The 23,878-nt window shown below is 38.2% G+C and overlaps 1 protein-coding gene across 1 annotated transcript in view; it reads left to right on the forward strand.

Moving 5' to 3' along the window:
* Positions 1 to 23,878, forward strand: part of NPAS3 (neuronal PAS domain protein 3) — an 811,965-nt gene that overhangs the window by 334,672 nt on the left and 453,415 nt on the right. The window contains exon 4 of the mRNA XM_065906065.1: positions 3,797 to 3,879. Coding sequence (XP_065762137.1) covers positions 3,797 to 3,879 — 83 coding nt within the window. The remainder of the gene's footprint in view (positions 1 to 3,796; positions 3,880 to 23,878) is intronic.

Below are 23,878 nucleotides of genomic sequence, written 5' to 3' on the forward strand. Positions count from 1 at the left end.
GGTGTATTTCCCCAAAGAGGGATTGTCTTTTATTGCACTTAATTAATTCTCAAAGACTACCTCACAAGGTTATGTGGAAGAGTCTAGGTTATTTTTTGCTGACACCGTTGAGGGACAAAACGAATTTTTCAGATACATGCTTCAGATTGGGGTTTTCTTCTTTCTTTTTCTTTTTTTTTTTTTTTTTTTGATCTTCCATTTTTTAATGAGAGAAAGGCCAAATGTGAAATCCTAATGATTCATCATATCATTTTATATTTCTGAGACAATCAGAATTTCTTCAATTTTTAAAAATCTTTCTCCCTATATATCACTTCCATTTAAAGTCTCTTAAAACTCTAGGTGTTTTATTTCTCACCCTTGAAAAATGTGAGATGATCATGTTTTCTTGATCATGTTATGCTGGGCCTAGGCTTGTTTCAAATTGCTTAAAATTTTCTGATGGAATGTTTATGAGGTTTTATAACACTAGTTACCCTACAGTAGCCAGCAAGTTTCAGCATCACGTAGGTACTCCATAATTTCTGAATTGAATTTGAATTACCGTGGCTTGTTTTGTTTTTTTTTTTCCTTTTACCAGTTTATATAATCTGGTACAATTCCCATCACTGTCAGTGACTGAGATATAGTCCTCACAAATATAGGATTACATGTTCCATTTATTTAGCAATGTGCTATGCATTTTTTGGTTGATTTAGTATTCTTTACATTTCAAAGCATTGTCTTTTAATTGAACAAACGAATGAAGTGTCTGCAGATTAAACATTAACCTGTATAGCAATACCAAGTATGCAGTATGTGGGGGCTACCAAATCGTTTTAGAAGCTGTCAACTTCCAAAACACAGCAGTCTGAGAGAATTTCAGTAATAAACAATGTATTACTTTTCTGAAAATGATGACCTTCATTGAGGAAGTGCCTCTTTAGTTTTTCTTTAGGCATAAATGATACTCCAGAAACACAATGAGATTAACATAGAGGAACAAAATAACTGTGCTTGCATTGTTCCTGAGTTATCAGATTATTATCTCAGTACTCAAAATCTCAAATGTGGTGGGATGAAAAGTACAAGATAAAAAGTACACATTTAACATCTATTCAGTCACCAATAATGCTTCGAGTCAGAGCTGGGCTTCTACCTGGGGCATAATGGGTTCCTGTTTAACATATTTATGTTGGTTGTAAAATTAGGAACTGTCATTACAGCCCCACATCACCTGCATAAGTGCAAAACATATAAATCAAGAGAAGTTCCAGTGTCATAAAAATGCCATTGAAGGGAAAAGCATGAAACCGCTTACAAGATTCTTGTGTGTTACGCTCGCATGTACTAGAATGCACACTCGGGTTTCCATAGAGGATCTGAAGAACAAAGGAAAATAACTATGCAGGTGTAGGACTCGTGGACAGAAGACCTGATGAAGGCATGTGGGATCCCCAGACTGACTAATAAGCTTTTAAAATAAAATTCCTAATTATTTAAGCATTTGCACCACTTACCTAAAGAACAGCTGAGCCTTAAGTTGAGGAAAGGCAAGAAAAGAATGACCATCAATGGCCAGGCTGAAATAATCCCTGCAGGAACCCGGTATAGTTCCTACACTATAGTTCATGCTTCAAGAAGGCAGTTGTTATTGGAGCATACTCCTTGGACCTTCTAGTGAATGAACAAGTTCCTTTCATTTCCTGTGATGTTTCAAGGTCCTCAGTAGATTGGTGGCTGTTACTCTGCTGCCCACCCTCTTAATCCAGTTTTTTGGAGAATAGCGTATGTTCTCTGAGATCAGTCCATTTTTTCTGTGAGTTACAGGGGTTTATTTTGAACCTCATAATTGGAAGTCCTGAAATGCCCCCAAATTTTAAACTATTAATAAAGAGCTTTCTGAATCCCAATTACTGCCTCAATAACAGAGTGGACACTTTTGAAGTTTTTCAACACCCCCTCTGCCTCCCCAAAGCTCCCCTCCCCCCAACAATCTTTAAAAAAAAAAGAGAGAGAACTGCAGATTTTATTCATGTGGGATCATTCACACCAAGCTACCATAATGTGCAATTAACACTCTAGAAACTGAAAACAGTATTCAGCAAGACAGCTGCATTATCAAAAATGCCAAAGGAGTTTTGAAGGGAGTAATGTGCATGTTAGAATAGGAAATTAATCAGAAATGCACACATATCCAGTAATACTGTCTTAAGTACATCTTAATATTAAAATTTTAAAAAATCTTATGTCTATACTTATAGTAATGATTAATCTTAGAGTAGAAAATTGAGTTTTTCTATTTTAAGATTATTAGTTGTGTGTTTTGCTTCTGAAGCAAATGAAGAAATTAGAATAGCGATCTCTAAAGTCCCTTCCAACTGGAATATTCCTTGATAATAATCACTCTTCAGTTATATTTTATAAGTTTTCCCATTGGAAAAAAAATGCCTTTTTTATTTCCTCTTGCAAGTAATAATGATACTTACCACTCATATTAGTTTCAAAGTGCCTTTCAGACATGGCAGACATTAGCTCACAGTTGCAGGGGAAACTGCTTACTTTTGCACAGCTCAATAATCCTAAGTACATTTATATTATAATCCCGATGCAGGTATGGATTTAACTAACTGACTTAGTAATAGTTGAGACACAACAGAATTATCCAAGCAGCATTTTGCTGGTATTGTTTTGTCAACTAGCTGAAAGTGTTTGGAGAAGAAAGAAAGTAGGGGGTTTAATTTTATTTTCAATTCATGGTGTCTAGATTTGAGGGAATTGAGGTTTGTCATACAATTTTTAAGAAAAGCAGGAAGAGGGAAGGGATGTATTTGTTTGAAATATGGAAAAGTTATGAATATTTTCTTTCATAAATTGCTGGAAAGCAACATAGATTTTTATGTTTGAGGACTTTTTAAAACTGGAAAAATAGCTAGAACAGATTTAAAAGCAAATCATGACCCCGTGCAAAAAAAAAAAAAAGAAATAGTGAAACCATGACCCTCAATTCTGGATCCCCCAAATATCATGCAGTAACCCCTTCTGGTAGGGATTGGGAAGCTCTCTGGGTGTATGTGCCTGCAGACAACACATGTAGGGTATGCCTGGAACAGAAAGACTGATTACACCTTAGCAGAAGGACAGAAGCATTCCGATAAGGAAGCAGTCACTGAGCTGTGAGGTACAGGCTAAACAGGCTTCCACCTGGCCTTCCTGCAGATCCTGTAGGAATAGTTACACGTGAATGTTCAGTAAATATGAAATCCAGCCATCCTGAGACACTTAAGACTAGTGCAAACAGTCACTAATGAGAATCTCCTAGCCAACATGTTGTGCTTATTAAATTATGATAAAGTTATTGCATTAGAACATTTAAAAAAATCCTGTTTGCTTTTTTCCTGGCCTAGAGGATATTAAATGTTCAGGTTTCTCTGGGAGGAAAAGGAAATATGTATTTGCTTTAAAAATAACAATACCTAAATTTTAAGAAAAGCAGCTTACTAATTAATTTTTTTTAAATGTGAACATTCCTCTGTTTTTTGCTCCAGGATAGGGAAAACAGTCCAAAAAGAAAAAATTAAATTTGATTTTAATGTTTGTAGAAGTTGATATTCTGAGATGAAAATTCAGCCTCCACTCTGATTTGCTCAGGCAGCTGAGAACCAGGGTTAAAACTGACTTGTGGTTCTCCCAGGTCTTAGAGCTATAGTAGCTCTCTAGTGATACAATTAAAGAGAAATGAAGCTGAAGGTGTGAATCGGAGCCCCAACTTAATTTCTTTCTTTCTTTTCTTTTCTTTTTTCCTTTTTTCTTTAAGTTATAGGTGCACAACGAAGGAGAAGCCCCAGTGCACTGGCCATTGAAGTATTTGAAGCACATTTGGGAAGTCACATTTTACAGGTACCTTTAAGTGAAAAAAGCTTGCTTACATTTTGCTAAGAAAAATCCACATGTTTGGTCTTTTTATGAAAATGCCTTTTATTGCAGCTATGTGTATGACTGTTGCTGTTATATCTTGGAATTATGAAATTTTTATGAATTTTATTTTTTTCTTTTTAGAAAGCCATCCCTTGAGAGAATATTAATGAGAAAGGGAGGGCAAGTATTATTTGTGCTATAGTAATTGAGATGAACGGCACTATTGAGTTGATGCACATGTATAGTAGCTGGCTGTTCCCAGAATGATTGTGTGTGCTGCATTTGTAAGTGAACATATGTGTGTGTCTTTGGAGCTGTATTTTGTTTTTGGAAGAGCAAAGTTTTGTTGTGAAAGTATGTGACATTTTTGTGTGTTGCCAAACTTCAGTTGTTCTTTGCTTGAGTTTGTATTCATAAGTGCTTCCCATCCTAATGTTAGCTTTCCCAAAGTACTGACTTTGTCAGGATGAGATGTTAAAGTATGGTTTTAAGTAAAAGGAGACAGATATTAATAATTTGATCTTTCCAGTGACTTTTGTGAAAAATATAAGGGTGACTAGGTGTGGACATGTAATTATTTAGTCTTGGAAAAAATTTAGCCCAAACTTAGCACCTCACTTACTCAGAACTTTTTCTGTTAAGATTTTGCAAGTCATTAACTTGACACATCATTCTACATTGTTTCTGTTTCCAGGATAAGTGTTGCCATGGCCAAAGCTTTTTTTTTTTTTTTTTTTTTTTGCATATGTAAGATTCATTTTTAACATGGAATTGAAGAAACAGACATATTTGGGGTGTTTGGGCATCTTACTGGAAAAAGATGGTTGCTTTCCTTAGATAAGATTTGGGGTAAAAACAAAGCTAACCTACAAACTCCTCTCCATTCAGAGTAATTTTTTTAAAAAGCGGTCTCTATGGTGCTCTCATTTTCTAGATAGCCGAAGTGGTACTGAATCTAGCATATAATTTCTGAAAATATATACCCTAGAAAAACTGCTTTCATTAGATTGTCCATGGTCAAACCCCAGTGACTCTCCGAAATGGTTCCTTGGCTGACAGCTTCAGTGTCATTGAGACAGTTGTTCAAACGACAAATTCCTGCGTCTCTCCTGGACCTAGTAAATCAGGGTCTTCAGGGTGAAATCCAGGAATTTGTTACTTTTAACAACCATTTGAGATAATTTTGATGCTTTATTAGATCTGAGATGTCACTATTCACCTTTGTAAATTTAAGGCCTGAAAGGTCCGTATTTATTTTTATTTATTTTGATCTTTCTCATTTCTCCACTAATATATGTTAACATCTCATAGAACTATGTTTCTTGAATTACGCCTTAGGAAATGCTATCCTATTGTGCACATAAAATTTTGAATTACTTTTGTAGTAGTTAAGTTTCAGGGATACAGGAAGGATATTTCTTTCTAGACCTTTGCGTTTTTATTTCTCTCTTCTCTGTACATTTTTGTCCAGAATCTCCATTATAAGTTTTGTATGAGTGATACCATATATACCACTGCCCCTCTGTATGTGAGGGGAGTTGGTTCCAAGACCCCTGTGGACAGAAAAATCTGCGGTTGCTCAAGTTTCTTATATAAAATGACATGGTATTTGTATATAACCTATGCGTGTCCTCTTCTATACTTGAAATTGTCTCTAAATTATTTACAGTACCTAATACAGTGCAAATGCTGTGTAAGTCATTGGTGGCATGTGGCAAGTGTATGTTTTTCTTTGTGGAACTTTCTGGATTTTTTCCAATATTTTTGATCTGTGGTTGATTGAATCTGTGAATATAGAGGGCCAACTGTACATTGTTAGATTCTGAAGTGATCCAGGATAACTCCTATTTATATTCTGAAGCTGTCAGTGTGTAAGACTTTGTCAATGAGAGAAATGATTCCATTGGTATCCTGTTATCCTCTAAATTCTCTCTGGAAATCTTGTGTTCAGTGTTTTGTAGGGAGGGGGACTTAGGTACTGCAAGAATTTAAATCTAATTTAAAACAAAAAACTTAAGAGTGTAAATGTAAGCTCAGTGAGAGTAGTATAGAAATAAAGGGTGACTGTCCCCAGTGCCAGTTCAACATTGGACTCCATTAAGGGAGTGGAGGATCTAGATGAGATTGCTGAACTCTTCTGTTCTTTGGTTTGGTCACACCTGACTTAAACAGCACTCTTGAAGGGGGCATAGACAGCTGGATGTCATTTGGAGTGGAATAACTAGATGAGTGCATGAACTGGAAATTGTGTTACATGAGATGTGACAAAGGGCATGGTGAAGTTAAGTGTGGGAAATACATGGCATAAAAGGGACATTAATATCCTTTCTTATCTATTTGAAGGCCTCATTCCAAAAGAAGGGGAAAAAAAGGAGGATTAGACACATTCTGTGTGTCTTCAGAGTGTAAAAAAAAGAGAAAGCGGTGAAAGTTGAATAGAAAAAGAAATTGCCTCGATATAACAAAACTTGCAAATAAAGCTGTCTGCATTTCCAACACACTCAAAACCTTTAGCCTTACAAGTATAGACGGCTTTGTAGAGATGCTTTCAAAAAATTCAGGCATCCAAGTGTGGTTGCACTAGACAGTCTTGAAATTGTCATAGAAACTAGAAACTCCTATCGTTAGATTCTAAAACCAAAGGTTATGGAGGGGAAGAATTGTGTATGCTTCTCAAAATGATATGATAAAATTGCAGATAGGAATGGATTGGGAAGTAGTAGTAACAAGAAGGGCTTCCTCTAGGCTCTCTGGTTAGCTGTCATCTCTCCCAGCAGGATAACTCTTGAACCCATAGATCTGTGTACCACATTGAAGGTTTCTCAGTAGTCTGCTCAGGTAACCTGGTTTCCTTATTTTTACTTTAGGAGGTTCCATAGTTGAATCTGGTTGATTCATAGGGCCTGGGATAAATTCTTTCTTCCTTCTCCCCTACCCTTCTTTTGTTTGCAAATTTCAGGGAGGGGGGGGGTGAATAAACAAACCTGTCTGGTCAATAAGGTTGGCATAGTCTCTAGCATCATAGTTTACCATCATTACCAAAAAAGAAAAAGGGCAAATACTTAGTAACAACATAATTTGCTGTAGTAGGCACATGGCTGCTCTCCTTAACTAGCTTGCAATCATTTGGTTAAAAAACCAGGAGATTCCATAAAGTGAGAAGCATCACACTGGTCATGTATTTTACTAGTGGCCTGTGAAAGAGCGGGGCTGTGAATTTGCCACGAAGCATCAGAGAAGACCACTCAAAGTTGTTGATGGATGAATAGGAGTTTACTAGCCAAAGACAACCAACGAACATTGCAGGCAAAGAAATGTAGGACATGAAGTATGGAGGCAAGTCATAACAGATCTTGTCTGGGGACTGTTCAGATGTTTAATTTGATGGCTATTTCACATATACAGAGGAGCACATAAGAGATAACGGTGGAGAACTTACAAACCATGTTGCACAAGCCCAGTAAGCCAAGCCAGGATTGTGTAATTAGCAATGAGCCTGTGGAGAAGGCTTTCACACAAGATAGTGACAAGATAAACCTTTGCTCTGTTCCTGGTGTTACTATTAAAATACAGTCTAGGAAGCCTTTGTGTTATGAGAGGCTGTTATAAAGAGACAATTTAGAAAACTATTAAAACAGTCTAATATCCAAATGAAGATCTTATCTGAGATAGAACCTCTATGAATAGAGACACGGGTATGGCACATGGTATGAATTAGAGATGAAAAGCTAGGGTATGTTAAGAGTGATCAGTGATCACAGGTCTTCTAGTCTGATAAAAGGATCTTAGTGATACTCTTGCCTAAGAGAAGCTGAAAGGGATATCTCATTACATAGCCAAATCTATAAGAGGTAAGAAGTTGGAAACCTGAGTGTGATCTTCTAGAGAAAGATCAAGGTAAAGGCTAAAAATAGAGTTGGGCATTACTGATTTGTGCAGGTGAATGGTAGTTCAGATCAAGCAGTAAGTTGCAGACTAATGGAGATGATATGGAACAAGGAGGGAAAAGGGCTGAGGAGAGGCAACCCCATACATGTCATTACTTTAAGATGCAAATAGAAAATGAGAAAGGAGTAGACAAAGATAAGAGTAAAGAACCTGCCTGCCAATGCAGAAGACACAGGTCCAATCCTTGGGTCAGGAAGATCCCATGGAGGAGGGCATGGCAACCCACTCCAGCTTTCTTGCCTGGAGAATCCCATGGACAGAGGATCCTGGTGGGCTACGGTCCATGGGATCACAAAGATTCAACCATGACTGAAGCGACTTAACATACAAGGAAGAAATATCAAGGTGACTGAGGATATAAATCCTTCAGGAGGACAAATATTGAAGAGGTGTCATAGGTTTCGTCAGTTAAAGCAGTTGCAGTAAAATTTTAGGTTCAGAAGACAAACCTAAAAAGTGATAGAAGGTAGAAGCATTGGATGTTTGTGGTAAAGTCTGGTTTGGAGATGAGAGATAGTGTTATGGGACAATTTTGTATTAATGTTGTTAAGAGAATATTTATATTTCTGAGATTTATGGGGTCAAGCATTGGTCGATGATATGCTCTTTAGCAATCAACTTTAAAAAAATCAATATCAAGTGGTCATGTCTGCATTAGGAAAGGATAGGCTTCCTTTATTTTTAATGGCTATATGTCATTCTTTACTATGGATGTATCATAATTTATTTAACCTTTTTTTTTTCCATTGAGTATTTTGATTACAAGTTTGCATTTCTAATTCAAATACCAAGTAAAGTATGTTTTCATGAGAAAAGGCCTAAGCCAGGTTGATTTTAGCTTAAATTTACTGAATTTTTGGTATGTATTAAGATCTATGTATTATGCTAACTACTCTTCTTATATCATCAATTCATACAATATGTATCTGTGATTCAGGTACTCTGCATATATTACAATTGAGTAAACTAAGATTTCTTAGAAAGCTCACATAACAATTACCTGACTAAAACTCACATAGCTAGTTAAGTGAGAGTTGAATTTGAACCCAGGATGTTAGCACTAGATTATAAATACTTGCCAAGAAATGATGAGGACATTTTAAAAGACAGGTTTTGAAAGGCAAGACTTTATATTTGTAGTGAACAGAGTTAGGGAACTGATGGAAATTGCAAGGTAAAATAGAGATCAGTTCTAAGCACCCAAACTGGGGCTCAGGAAATACTTCGGAATCCCCTGCACCAGGTGCCAAGCCTCGCTGGCCCCCATACTAACCTCAGTGGTGTTTTGTGGAAAGTGCACTAAGGCCTTCTTAATTTTTGGTCCACCTATTCTACGTACTGCACTGTATCTGTTTGCCATATGCGGTCTAGGTTTGTCCTAGCTTTTCTTCCAAGGAGCAAGCATTTTTTGATTTCATGGTTGTGGTCACCATCCACAGTAATTTTCGAGCCCAAGAAGATAAAACCTGCCACTGTTTCCATTTCTTTCCCATCTGTTTGCCATGAAGTGATGTGACTAGATGCCATGATCTTAGTTTTTTTTAACTAAGCCAGCTTTTTCACTCTTCTCTTTCACCGTCATCAAGAGGCTCTTTAGTTTCTGTAAAGGTACATCATATTAGCCATATATTCTCTTAAGAAAATTTAGGAAGTTTTATAGATCCATTAAAATATGACTTCTTTCCTACTGAGAGGGGCAAAATAAATATAATGGTGATTCTATCAATATAAAAATCAACTGTTGCAAAGTTATTTTTCAATGTAATGATCTAATACTGGTATATACAGGCATGGCCATGGTCCGGGCTTCATACTGTGCAGTTCTGGGGCCACCATTTGTATCATTTATACTGTGACCCCTATTGTAGCCTCAGTGAACTTATAGCTGTTTCAGGTATGAATTTCAGCACAGGGGCATCTTCTGCAGGAGAGGAGAGACAATCAAGCGGTGTCAGCCTCGCTGCTGCACAACTGTGAGGTGGAGGCGTTGGACCTGAGTCAAGGTGTTTTAGCTGACTTTATTCTTCTGTGACTCATTGATCAGAGGAGGAGTTGGAGGCAAGGGGTCAAATTGAGAATTGTGCTATTTGTGACAGGTGAAGTAAAAATCCCAGGCTTCCCTGGTGACACTAGTGATAAAGAACCCACCTGCCGGTGTAGGAGACGCAAGAAACATGGGTTCAATCCATGGGTCAGGAAGATCCCCTAGAGGAGGAAATGGCAACCCACTCCAGTATTCTTGCTGCAGAATTCCACGGACAGAGGAGCCTGGCAGGCTACAGTCCGTGGGACCGCAGAGAGTTGGACACGACTGAGCGACTGAGCACACACAAGAAAAATCCAAGAACTTTGAGCCATTATGTGAGATCTTTTCCTGAATGTAGTATTTGTGCCTCAGCCCTGATTTGGTTCATGCTTTAAAAGTTCTCTTTAGGTGTTATTGTTCTCACTTCATGATTCCTTAAGATGAATAAAGTATAAGTGGAATTTACTTTTACTTACCCAGTTTAGAGACCAGATGGAATATTCATATTTTACTTTATCAAAGTTAACGGAAGAGAAAATGGTAACAGCATCCTTGTAACTCGTAAAATTAACTAGGGGAATGACTTTCCCTTAGGTGCCAGATTTATGAATGGAGTTCTTTAATTATTTGCATGCCCTTAGCAGAAGGGTTTGAGGGTTTCTTTTTTTCATTCTGTAAATAAATCTTATAAAATTGTTATATGAAATTGTAGTATTGTTTTTGCATACCCCATAGTATTGCTGCTTTACTTACCTCACAGGTGTCAAAACAAAGCAATCAAATCAGACTTTGTATGTGGAAGATTTTTTTAGGGTTTATGTTTGTATTTGTCGTGAATACATTATGGTGAACTACAGAAGGGTGCCTGTTAAGTTACTGACATTGAGTAATACATATCACTACTAATAACTTACTTATAAAGTAATCGAAGAATGGTTTTTATCCATAACTAGTTTTGGATATTATAGTAAATGAAACTTTCTGAGTTGGATGAATATGCTCATAAATATCCACATGTTTGTATATAAATGATATAGAACTGCATTTATTTTAAATGAAGTCTTGGGAGAATAAAAATATTTTATAAGAAATTCCCTAAAGGGAGATAGTGGCGGAAGTGTGGCACCAAGGTGTTAGTTTTGAACTTGTCTATGTTGCATGTACCCTTCTATAGCTAAGTCATTAACCTTGCATTATTTCTGGGTATTAAGAAATGTTTGAATTATAAGGCATTCAAACCCCAAACTAAAACAGAATCTCTTGAGCAGACACTTTGAGGGAAACCGAGAGAATCACCAAGAACATTCCAATATTATAACACCTGAGAGTCTCTGCCTGGGAGTGAATCGGAAAAGGCTGGGCAAAGGAGTTACATGACCTCTTGTCTTCCTCAGCATCACTAAGGAAATAATTGTTCTTGAAAGAATTATTTTTTGGTAGAACAACTCTCTTATAGAAGACATAGATGGTGGTCATCACCTTAGCAGACCAGTATAACTAAAGTGTGTCTTTTCTTATAATGGATGGAGAACAGGGATCTCAAATGTTGCTGTTTTTCTGTTTGATAGGCTAAGTTATCAGAGATTTGCATGTGTAAAATGGATGACACTACAGACTTCAGTGAAATGTCAGATTTCAATCCTGTGGTTTTTCTTTCTCTTAATACCTTCAACCATGGATTAGACAGTAGAAGTAAAAGAGCCTAGGTTTAAAAGAGAATGCTGTGGATCAGATTTAGAACAAAATAATGTTAGAATTTATGTTTAAATTCCTATGCTTCCATTTTTAATCATAGTTTGAAGATAGTTTAAGGAATCATGGACCTGGATCATGGTCGGTCTACATACTGTTTTGGTCCTGCAGAATTCTTTTTAAGATAAATGAGGAAAGTATAGGTTCTTTATCAGAAATATTTTAAAATTTGTGGTCAGTGTAATAAGGGAAACAAAATATCTTGTGACATTTTATTTTTCTGTTAGCATTTAGGTATTTCTGGTGACAGCACAGGAGAAGGCACTGGCACCCCACTCCAGTACTCCTGCCTGGAAAATCCCATGGATGGAGGAGCCTGGTGGGCTGCAGTCCAATGGGGTCGCTAAGAGGCAGACACGACTGAGCGACTTCACTTTCACTTCTCACTTCATGCATTGGAGAAGGAAATGGCAACACACTCCAGTGTTCTTGCCTGGAGAATCCCAGGGACAGGGGAGCCTGGTGGGCTGCCGTCTATGGGGTCGCACAGAGCCGGACATGACTGAAGCAACTTAGCAGCAGCAGTGACAGCACCGCTTCGGTGTCTTGAGAACCACTCAATTGTAGAAGACTAGGAAGATGCTTTAGAGAAATTAGATTATAGGCAAAAGAGCTACTTACAGTCATGTTGGGGTGGGGCTGGAGAATGCAACATCTATTATTGGCATCTTGCTGCATTGGATCCAGCAAGAGACAATAAAAGATTGACTAGTACATTCAAATATCTGGACAGAGAAAAGTGAGTAATACCTAAAACAGCTCAAGAACTGACTAATGCAAACATAAGAATTATTACTTAAGATGTTGCCTGGCCAAGTCAACATCACATTTTACATTTAATAGCAATGTTTTCAAAAGACTTTTGTGAGAGAAAATGATACATTAAGTGTACTTTCTATTTTATTGATGAATTGGAATTTAACCCTTATTATTTTATTGGAACTTGTAAGTATTAAAGAAATGATCATCTCTAGGAAAGGTTCATCTTCTTACTCCTTATGGCCCTTGATGGCAAAGTGGTATCCTGCTTGACATCAGTACTAAAATAAAATAATATTCAACTGATAGAGGCATTCTCTAGCTATAAAACAGGAAAGAGAAAAAGGTGAGTGACCCTGCAGTTTCCCTATGATCCAGAATAGTAAGAAAATGTAAAACTAAATATAGAAAAAGAGAAAGTTAGTGAATATATTTGCATATGCAAATTAGCTTAATTGATACTGCTTGCCTCTACAGGGATTTTTCATTACAAACTGGAGTGCTACATTGTTCAGCTCATATTGAGTAATTTAGTAACTAATGAGACCAGTTTGCACTAATTTGCATATGATAAATGAGCTTAATTGCAGTAAATAACTTGGAGGCATAATTACTTAATTTTCCTGTGTTGCACGGCTTTTAAGTTCACGTATGAACAACTCAAGATAATTTTGCATATTTAAATTAGTTGCTTTTAAATTTTCTTGGACCAGAAAAAAAAGGAACACACCTTATCAATTGAGCTGTAAAACAATTGTATGTAAGGTTTAGTGTATTTTTATTTAAAAAGAAAGGAGAGAGGCATAGATTTGTTGTTCTCCTCTCCCATATCCTTACCTCAGATAAGATATCAGCATTGATATTAGGAAAATGTTTTTCATGTTGGAAGTTAATTCACAACTTCTGTTAGTAACTGACCTGGATGAAGATTGGAATGTATATATGAGTGAATCATAAGTTTTAAAGTAGGATTTATTACACAGATGTGTTTTGCCCCTTATTTAATTTGGCAAGCTAATATCTGAGGAGTCAATTGGCTCTGCTGCCTTACTGTCTACTAAGTTGCTGAGCTTTGATGACACAGCATCACTCTGAACTTAGCATGTATTTTCTATCTCAATTAACATTTCATCCTTATGAAATTGGTTTCATTGGAAAATCTCAGTGTGGTTTGGCCAAAATTATCTCACTGATCTTCACATGAACTCAAGAGTATATGTTTTATCAAATCTCCATTTTCAAAATTGAAAAACTGAAGCACAGAGGGTGACTGCTAAATCATGACTATGTTGCCTTAGAATTTCACTTTGTGAGAAAAAAGTATGTTATTATTCAAAATTAACTTCATAAGTCATATAAAATCATATTCACAATTGAGTATGAGAAAATATTTTGTGGTTGTGAAAGTTTAAAAGCTGTCATTTAGAAAGTCATTGCTGCTTTAATTCATTGTATGAAAAGCAGAAGGAGGTGTTAGGGTTATTTACTTGCCACAGTCTGGAAAAATAACTCCTGAAATTTTTCTTGAAAAGGCTCAAATTCCATTAAATTTGGTATAAGCATCCTACATCCTTCAGAGACAGACCAAAACAAGTACTAATAATAGTATATCCCAAGTGTAAAGTTTGAATCCTTCATGTCATAGGTGCTCAAGAAGTAACTGATGAGTAAATGAATGAACAAATAAACTCTTACTGAATTGCAGTAAGTCACATTGCAGTAAGTCACATTGAAGTCACATTGAACTGAAGAACTAGAGCCCCCTTTCAGCTCTGTGTTCCAGCCCTGGTTTTTTGTTTTTTTTTATTTTAATTGGAGGCTAATTACTTTACAATATTGTAGTGGTTTTTGCCATACATTGACATGAATCAGTCATGGGTGTACATGTGTCCCCCATCCTACCCTCCCTCCCACCTCCCTCCCCATCCCATCCCTCAGGGTCATCCCAGTGCACCAGCCCTGAGCATGTTCGATGCATGCAGCCCTCATGCATCGAACCTGGACTGGCGATCTATTTTGCTTATGATAGTACATATGTTTCAGTGCTATTCTCTGGGATCATCCCACCCTCGCCTTCTCCCACAGAGTCCAAAAGTCTGTTTGTTCTTTACATCCGCGTCTCTTTTGCTGTCTCGCATATAGGGTCATCGTTACCATCTTTCTAAATTCCATATATATGCATTAATATGCTGTATTGGTGTTTTTCTTTCTGACTTACTTCGCTCTGTATAATAGACTCCAGTTTCATCCACCTCATTAGAACTGATTCAAATGCATTATTTGTAATAGTCCAGTCCTGTTTTTAATTCATGTTTTCTAGGTATGTGGCAGAGTAAGGCAGATTCTTTTCGTGCGTGCACTTTGGCATCCAACCATTTTGAGCTCACATCCCGATGTGCTAACCTACTAACTGTGAGCCCCTTGCTAAGACAGCCTCTTGCTCTCTCTAAGCCTCAGTTTCTTCATCTTTTAAAAAAGAGAAAATAGTAAAATGTCTCCTGATAGCCATGTTGTGAGGATTGAAGGAGATAGTGTAGTTAAACATGTTTAGTACAAAACCTGGCATGTAGAAGGTGTTTAGTAAACATCTGCTGGTATTTCTGTCTGTATATTGTGTAGTCCAGAAAAATGCCAAGTTTTTAAAGAAAAATGTTCATGCTTATCAGGAGTATTACCACACAGGAATATGGGAGTGTTATCAATAAAAATCCTCTTAGATTTAAAGCAAGATAAATAAATCTCATTGAACACAATCTAAGTAACTGTTTACATAAATGATATTTATATTTACTGTGTTTCCCAGGTGGTGCAGTGGAGTGGGTTGCCATTTCCCCCTTCAGGGTATCTTCCTGACTCAGGGATTGAACCCACGGCTCCTGCATCTCCTGCGTTGACAGGAGGATTCTTTACCACTGAACCACCCGACTGCTACTAGTACTGATTATAAATGGGGACTTTCTCATCACACAATTGATTATCTCAAGTAGCCAGAATCTAGGAAACGAGACAATAAGTTCAAAAATACTAAACTGAAGCTTCAGATTAGTAAATATTTACCGAGTACCTAGTTTGATCAGAGCAGAGAAAATACCAAGATACAAAGGTGAGTCATGGTTTTGCCTCTCAGCATTCCCACTGTGGACAGAGAAGACCAAAAACAAAACAGACAAACGTGATTCAGTGTAACGTAGACTAGTGGCTTTGAATCCCTGCCCTTAGTTATGTGGACTTGGGCAATTTAAACTCTGTAACTCTTAGTTTCCTCCAACCTAAATGGAGATGGTAGCAGTCCTTTCCTCAGAGATGGCTGTGAGAATTATAGATACTCACACAGTGCCTGGCACATGGTAAGTGTTCTGCAAAAGTTGGCCATGGGTGACAGGCTGCACCCTGGAAGTTACCCAGCTTGGGGCTAATCAGTGAGCACATCCTGTGGCTACAAACTTAAAATCACACAGCTCACCCACCGTGTTACACACACAGCTTTTAAGTTTGATCTTCACATGCATCTCTGCAGGGAGGGGGTAGTTGAGTGTCCTGTCCTCACACCTACATTCTCCTAGTATGGTCACACAGGGTAAGACTAGGGGAAGGGCGGAAAATAGGGCAATGATATCATTGTGGCTGAGCAGTTTTTGTTTGGGACCTGCTGATAGGAAGATTGTTTGCAAAGTGTGGAAACATATCTTTATTCTTTCTCTGGCACTAAGGGTGGCCAAATTATTTGGAGATTAAAGCAGAACAGAAAGATAATTATACTTTCAATTTTTAAAAGTGTTTAGAGGTCTTAGAAAATCTTAGGGTTATGTGTCAAATAGGAATATGAATAATTACATGATGATAAAGATATTTGCAAATCTGGGCCAGATTCTTTTTCTTTTGGCTTTAGAATAGTCCTTGGTGGTAGTAAATATTATATTCTTGTTACCAGCATCAGTTAGGAATGACATAGAATAGGGTGACACCAGCTGATTATCATTTATTGGGAACCCTCAGTCAGGATGGCTAGGTTTGCTTTCTCATCTGAATCTCCAGAACTTCATAAGTCTTTTGGATTTGAAGAAGGTTTGGGGATGGGAGTTCTGTAGGTAATGTGCTTTGTTTTCCAAACTGAGCTGATGGCAGATGTCTGTGAATATCCGGGAACAGTTGTTCAATCGGGAAGTTGTGTCTGACTCTTTGTGACCCCATAAACAGCAATACTCCCTGTCCTTGACCATCTCCCAGAGTTTGCTCAAACTCATGTCCATTGAGTCAGTGATACCTTCCAACCTTATCATCCTCTGTTACCCCGCTGCTCCTGCCCTGAATCTTTCCCAGCATTGGGGCCTTTAACAGTAGTATTCAACAAAATACACTTGGAGAAATTCAGGCTTAGAAGAATCAAATCGAAACTACTTTAAGATATTTTAAACATCTCTAAGAGCTAAATTGAACACATAATTGAACCGTGTTTACATGATAATATCAGATCTATAATCTGCTTCAGTAGCTTTTTTTTCCAGAGAATTTTATTTTATTATTTTAACCCATTTTATGTTGGATTATATAGTTGACTTACAATACTGTGTTAGTTTTAGGTATACACCCATTATTTTTCAGAATTTTTCCCATTTAGGTTGTTGTAAAGTACTGAGTAGAGTTCCCTGTGCTATACAGTAGATCCTTGTTGGGTCTACTAACTTTTTTAAAACAAAGATTATTACAAAAGAATCCCCTGTATATAGTTGTCCTTTGTGTATGTGCATGCACATATGCAAACGTGTGTGGTCAAGTTTTAAAAATTGTTTTGTTTTTTACTTTACAATATAAAAATAGAAATAAAGAATATGTGGAAAGGTCAAAAAATGTAGGCAAGCAAAATCAAGAAAATAAAAGTCAAGTATTTCTCCATCCTCTGAAGTTCTGTTTTATTTGATTATCTCTAAATCACCCAAAATGGGATTTGATCCTTGTCTCCCGAAAGCAATTTTGGAAGGAATAGCTGATGTTGAGAGAAACTATATGGCAATCATGGCTGACACATGTTCATAAATGGTTTTCTTCTTCTGAGCCTGGTATGGTTGGTATTATAACTATTGAAGACCCCAGGAACCAAGAGCTGTAGGCAACGGTGATAAGATGGCACTATCAGGGTCCTGCTAAGGGGTCCAGGGATAACCACCAGGTTCCATCCTCCCTCAGCTGCAGGCATGGGCCTATGAGCTAGCCTAGGAGCTGGGTCACATGTCCCCTGATCACCAAGATTCCAGCTGTTTTTATTAACATTCCATAGCACCTTATAAGGGCTTCCCAGGCGGCTACTGGTAAAGAACCCACCTGCCAATGCAAGAGACAAAAGAGACCTGGGTTCAATCCCAAGGTCAGGAAGACTTCCCGGAGAAGGAAATGGCAACCCACTCCAGTATTCTAGCCTGGAGAATTCCATGGACAGAGGAGCCTGGTGGGCTACAGTCCATAGGGTTGTAAAAGGGTCGGACAAGACTGAGCAACTAAACAACCTCAGCACCTTGTAAATATCACTTCCCAGACACTTGCCAACTCAGGATCTAATGATTTAGGACTGCTGCTGCTGCTAAGTCACTTCAGTCATGTCTGACTCTGTGCAACCCCATAGATGGCAGCCCACCAAGCCCCCCCATCCCTGGGATTCTACAGGCAAGAACACTGGAGTGGGTTGCCATTGCCTTCTCCAATGTGTGATAGTGAAAAGTGAAAGTGAAGACGCTCAGTCGTGTCTGACTCTTAGCGACCCCATGGACCGCAGCCCACCAGGCTCCTCCGTCCATGGGATTTTCCAGGCAAGAGTACTGGAGTGGGGTGCCATTGCCTTCTCCAGATTTAGGACTGAATGGTAAGGAATTCAGGTGGCAGTGTTATTTTGTGATAGCAGAATAGAACTCTGCCTGAGGAAAGAAAAAGTCATACCATTTGTTTTATCTCTGTTGGGAAAAATAAACACTAGGGTAAATTAGTTGAAAATATTATAAACATTTGTTATTCTGATTGAATAAAATGTGTAACTGATGGTTGAATTGCCCACAAAGAAGAGCCTAGTCAAATGCCCATGAGACCAGATAACTGCTACAGGAATTGTCAGGTCAAAGCAGCTGTTTCCCTCATTTCCAAAGATATAAAAAGTGCAGGTGACCCTTTAGGCCATCAGAAAGATACTTTCTGAAATAATCCACTCTCATACTTCATTTTAAGGTGATGCAATGTTTTAGTAAATTTAGTCTGGTATAGAGATTAGACCAAGGGTAGAATTGACCTAAAGAAACAGAAAATTCTTTTTTTGTAAGTGGCAAGCCTGCGAGTTCTACATAAATACAAAGGCAAGTGATAATATCAGTGACTATTTTAATTGCATCTTTAATCCATAAGGATAGTTCAATGACATTTTAAATTATACTTTTAGAATTGTAGTCACATAGGAGATAAAACTCAGTAACTATTTAATAATGCATACTGAGATCAACTGTATCCTCTCTTGAGATCACATTTAGGTGGACTGAATGTAAAAGTCCAATCAATCCAGAATTTAGACAGCATTTAATCTTCTGGAAGGCATTGTTGAGTCTTTCTAAAGTACCCAGGCTTGGTTCCTTGAGTTGGTACCAGTTTTCTCTGCTGAATGATTAGTTTCATTACATTCTCAGCTAAGCTGTATTATTTTTTACATGGAATTAGATTGTTGTAGACCAAACTATTCTCTGTACTAGAAGATTACTGATCCATTTGGGGAATTTATGCTGCAGGTTGGTTACTAATTGATAGTTATTTAACCTAACTTTCCTTGAAGATGACAGTATAGTTAGGTTGTGTTTAGTGGGGAAAATTTTCAGGCTGAAATAAAGCAATCCCTTTCAAGGACATATATTGTACTGAAATTGGCAGGATACCTCAGTCGCTACTGCTCTTTGTATCATCACTGGTAAGTATCTAAAGGATTCTATTTGAATAATGGAATTTCTGTATAGAGAAGACTCATTCCGCTAAGAACATGTGAAAGTAAGGAACTTCCGGATTCTCTAAAATTGAAAGATTACAATTGTATATAAGCAGAAAGTCATCTGATCTCAGTTCCCAGGACACAGATTTAAAATACAGAACTATGCAAAAGTTTGGGAAATAATAGTATTATATTAGCACACATTTGTTGAGACAGTCTATATCAGGCGCTCACTGAGTGAGCTACTTACAATGCATAACCTCAATTGATCCCCTCACTTATCTTTTGGATTCGATACTGTTGTTATTTCCATTTTAAGGATGGAACTGAAGTTCAGAGTGGGAAAGTGACTTGATGAGTAGCTAGTAGCTGTTAGTAGCTGGCACAGCTGGGATTGGAACCCAGAAATGGAAATGGGAAAGAGAGAGAGAAAAGTGGAAATGGGAAAGAGAGAGAGAAAGGAATTATAAGGGAAATATTAGGTATTAAATTGCTTTACAGTTGAAATTTTTGAAGTGACATACTTTAAGCTATGGTTTGAATGGAAACTAGAGGATATGCACTTTAGTTTAATAAAGAAATATTTGCCCTGAGCAGAAGACAACATTTTAAAGCTTGTCATTTCATTGCTGGGAAAGTATTTGAGGAAAATGACATGGCTTAGCCCTGGTTGCTGACCATTTTGTTGTCTCCTGCTGAGACTTGCCATTTCCATAGCCAGTGGGCTGTATTGAGTCAGACAGAAGCGATAGGTCATTAACAGAAATGGAGACTTGGGGCAGCCTACAAAGGCTGAAAGAGAGGGAAAATCATTTTAGACCACATCAACAAATCTGTGTCTAATAGCATCTCATGCAACTACGTTTAGAGAGGTTAGCCTGATTTTCAGGGAAACTTAAGAAGCTTTAAAAAGCACAAAATGATTTTTTTCCCAAAGAGTGCCATGTTTAACATGAAAATATGAGTGAGAGGGGATGCTCTAACTTCTTTCAACATGCTCTGTTTCCTTTTTGTCACACTCATTGAAAATAACTATTTAAAACTCATTTACTTAACAGAAAATACAGATTTTATTTTTCTACTGATATCTGCATTAACCTTGAGATCTGTAACTTACAGCATTAATATAAATAGACATTAGATTATTTCTATTGATGAATATCTTAATTATGTATGTTTTCTCAATCCTTGGCGATTCTTTTGGATTATTGAAATTAGGATGGGGGCAGGTTTTGCCACTGATATGATATTATTTTTGGTATTGGTGAGGTTATTCATCTTAGAAAATATGTACAACTAGCCTCTGAAATGCAGAAGGCAATGGCAACCCACTCCAGTACTCTTGCCTGGAAAATCCCATGGACAGAGGAACCTGGTGGGCTGCAGTCCATGGGGTCTCGAAGAGTCAGACATGACTGAGCGACTTCACTTTCACTTTTCACTTTTCACTTTTATGCATTGGAGAAGGAAATGGCAACCCACTCCAGTGTTCTTGCCTGGAGAATCCCAGGGACCGGGGAGCCTGGTGGACTGCCATCTGTCAGTTCAGTTCAGGTCAGTTCAGTCACTCAGTCATGTCAACTCTTGGCGACCCCATGAATTGCAGCACGCCAGGCCTCCTTGTCCATCACCAACTACCAGAGTTTACTCAAACCCATGTCCGTCAAGTTGGTGATGCCATCCAGGCATCTCATCCTCTGTCATCCCCTTCTCCTCCTGCCCCCAACCCCTCCCAGCATCAGGGCTTTTTCCCATGAGTCAACTCTTCACATGACGTGGCCAAAGTACCGGAGTTTCAGCTTCAGCATCAGTCCTTCCAGTGAACACCCAGGACTGATCTCCTTTAGGATGGACTGGTTGGATCTCCTTGCAGTCCAAGGGACTCTCAAGAGTCTTCTCCAACACCACAGTTCAAAAATATCATTTTTTCAGCACTCAGCTTCCTTTATAGTCCAACTCTCACATCCATACATGACTACTTGAAAAACCATAGCCTTGACCAGATGGACCTTTGTTGGCAAAGTAATGTCTCTGATTTTTAATATGCTATCTAGGTTGGTCATCACTTTCCTTCCAAGGTGTAAGCGTCTTTTAATTTCATGGCTGCAGTCACCATCTGCAGTGATTTTGGAGCCCAAAAAAATAAAGTCTGACACTGTTTCCACTGTCTCCCCATCTATTTCCCATGAAGTGATGGGACCAGATGCCATGATCTTAGTTTTCTGAATGTTAAGCTTTAAGCCAACTTTTTCACTCTTCCCTTTCACTTTCATCAGGAGGCTTTTTAGTTCACCTTCACTTTCTGCCATAAGGGTGGTGTCATCTGCATATCTGAGGTTATTGATATTTCTCCCAAAATCTTGATTCCAGCTTGTACTTCTTCCAGCCCAGCGTTTCTCATGATGTACTCTGCATATAAGTTAAATGAGCAGGGTGACAATATACAGCCTTGACGTACTCCTTTCCCGATTTGGAAACAGTCTGTTGTTCCATGTCCAGTTCTAACTGTTGCTTCCTGACCTGCATACAGGTTTCTCAAGAGGCAGGTCAGGTGGTCTAGTATTCCCATCTCTTTCAGAATTTTCCACAGTTTATTGTCATCCACACAGTTGAAGGCTTTGACATAGTCAATAAAACAGAAATAGATGTTTTTCTGGAACTCTCTTGCTTTTTCAATGATCCAGCAGATGTTGGCAATTTGATCTCTGGTTCCTCTGCCTTTTCTAAAACCAGCTTGAACATCTGGAAGTTCATGGTTCACGTATTGCTGAAGCCTGGCTTGGATAATTTTGAGCATTGCTTTACTAGCGTGTGAGATGAGTGCAATTGTGCAGTAGTTTGAGCATTCTTTGGGATTGCCTTTCTTAGGGATTGGAATGAAAACTGACCTTTTCCATCCAGTCCTGTGGCCACTGCTGAGTTTTCCAAATTTGCTGGCATATTGAGTGTAGCACTTTCACAGCATCATCTTTCAGGATTTGAAATAGCTCAACTGGAATTCCATCACCTCCACTAGCTTTGTTGTTGGTGATGCTTTCTAAGGCCCACTTGACTTTACATTCCAGGATGTCTGGCTCTAGGTGAATGATCACACCATTGTGATTATCTGGCTCATGAAGATCTTTTTTGTACAGTTCTTCTGTGTATTCTTGCCACCTCTTCTTGATATCTTTTGTTTCTGTTAGGTCCATACCATTTCTGTCCTTTATCGAACCTATATTTGTGTGAAATGTTCCCTTGATATCTCTAATTTACTTGAAGAGATCTCTACTCTTTCCCATTCTGTTGTTTTCCTCTATTTCTTTGCATTGATTGCTGAGGAAGGCTTTCTTATCTCTCCTGGCTATTCTTTGGAACTCTGCATTCAAATGGGAATATCTTTCCTTTTTTCCTTTGCTTTTCGCTTCTCTTCTTTTCACAGCTATTTGTAAGGCCTCCTCAGACAACAATTTTGCCTTTTTGCATTTCTTTTCCATGGGGATGGTCTTGATCCCTGTCTCCTGTACAATGTCACGAACCTCCATCCATAGTTCATCAGGCTCTCTGTCTATCAGATCTAGTCCCTTAAATCTATTTCTCACTTCCACTGTATAGTCATAAGGGATTTGATTTAAGTCATACCTGAATGGTCTAGTAGTTTTCCCTACTTTCTTCAGTCAACTTAGCAGCAGCAGCAGCAACAGCCTCTGAAATGTAGACCAGTTTAGCAGTGGCTGGGAGATTGCCAGAAGAAAGATCAATGACCTCAGATATGCAGGTGACACCACCCTTGTGGCAGAAAATGAAGAACTAAAAAGCCTCTTGATGAAAGTGAAGGAGGAGAGTGAAAAAGTTGGCTTAAAACTCAACATTCAGAAAACGAAAATCATGGCATCTGGTCCCATCATTTCATGGCACATAGATGGGGAAACAATGTAAACAGTGAGAGACTTTATTTTCTTGGGCTCTATAATCACTGCAGATGGTGACTGCAGCCGTGAAATTAAACGACACTTGCTCCTTGGGAGAAAAACTATGACCAACCTAGATAGCATACGAAAAAGCAGAGACATTACTTTGCCAACAAAGGTCCATCTAGTTAAAGCTGTAGTTCTTCCAGTAGTCATGTATGGATATGAGAGTTGGACTATAAAGAAATCTTAGCACCAGAGAACTGATGCTTTTGAACTGTGGTGTTGGAGAAGGTTCTTGAGAGTCCCTTGGACTGCAAGGAGATCCAATCAGTCCATCCTAAAGAAAATCAATCCTGAATATTCATGGGAAGGACTGATGTTGAAGCTGAAATTCCAATACTTTGGCCACCTGATGTGAAGAACTGACTCATTTGAAAGGACCTTGATGCTGGGAAAGATTGAAGGTGGAAGGAGAAGGGGATGACAGAGGATGAGATGATTGGATGGCATCACCAACCTGATGGATGTGAGTTTGAGTAAGCTCCAGGAGTTCGTGATAGATAGGGAAGCCTGGCATGCTGTAGTCCATGGGGTCAAAGGGAGTTGGACATGACTGAGCAACTGAACTTAGCAGGAGCAGGAAAAATATAG

This window comes from Muntiacus reevesi, chromosome 15 (assembly GCF_963930625.1).
Source record: "Muntiacus reevesi chromosome 15, mMunRee1.1, whole genome shotgun sequence".
Classification (NCBI taxonomy): Eukaryota; Metazoa; Chordata; class Mammalia; order Artiodactyla; family Cervidae; genus Muntiacus; species Muntiacus reevesi.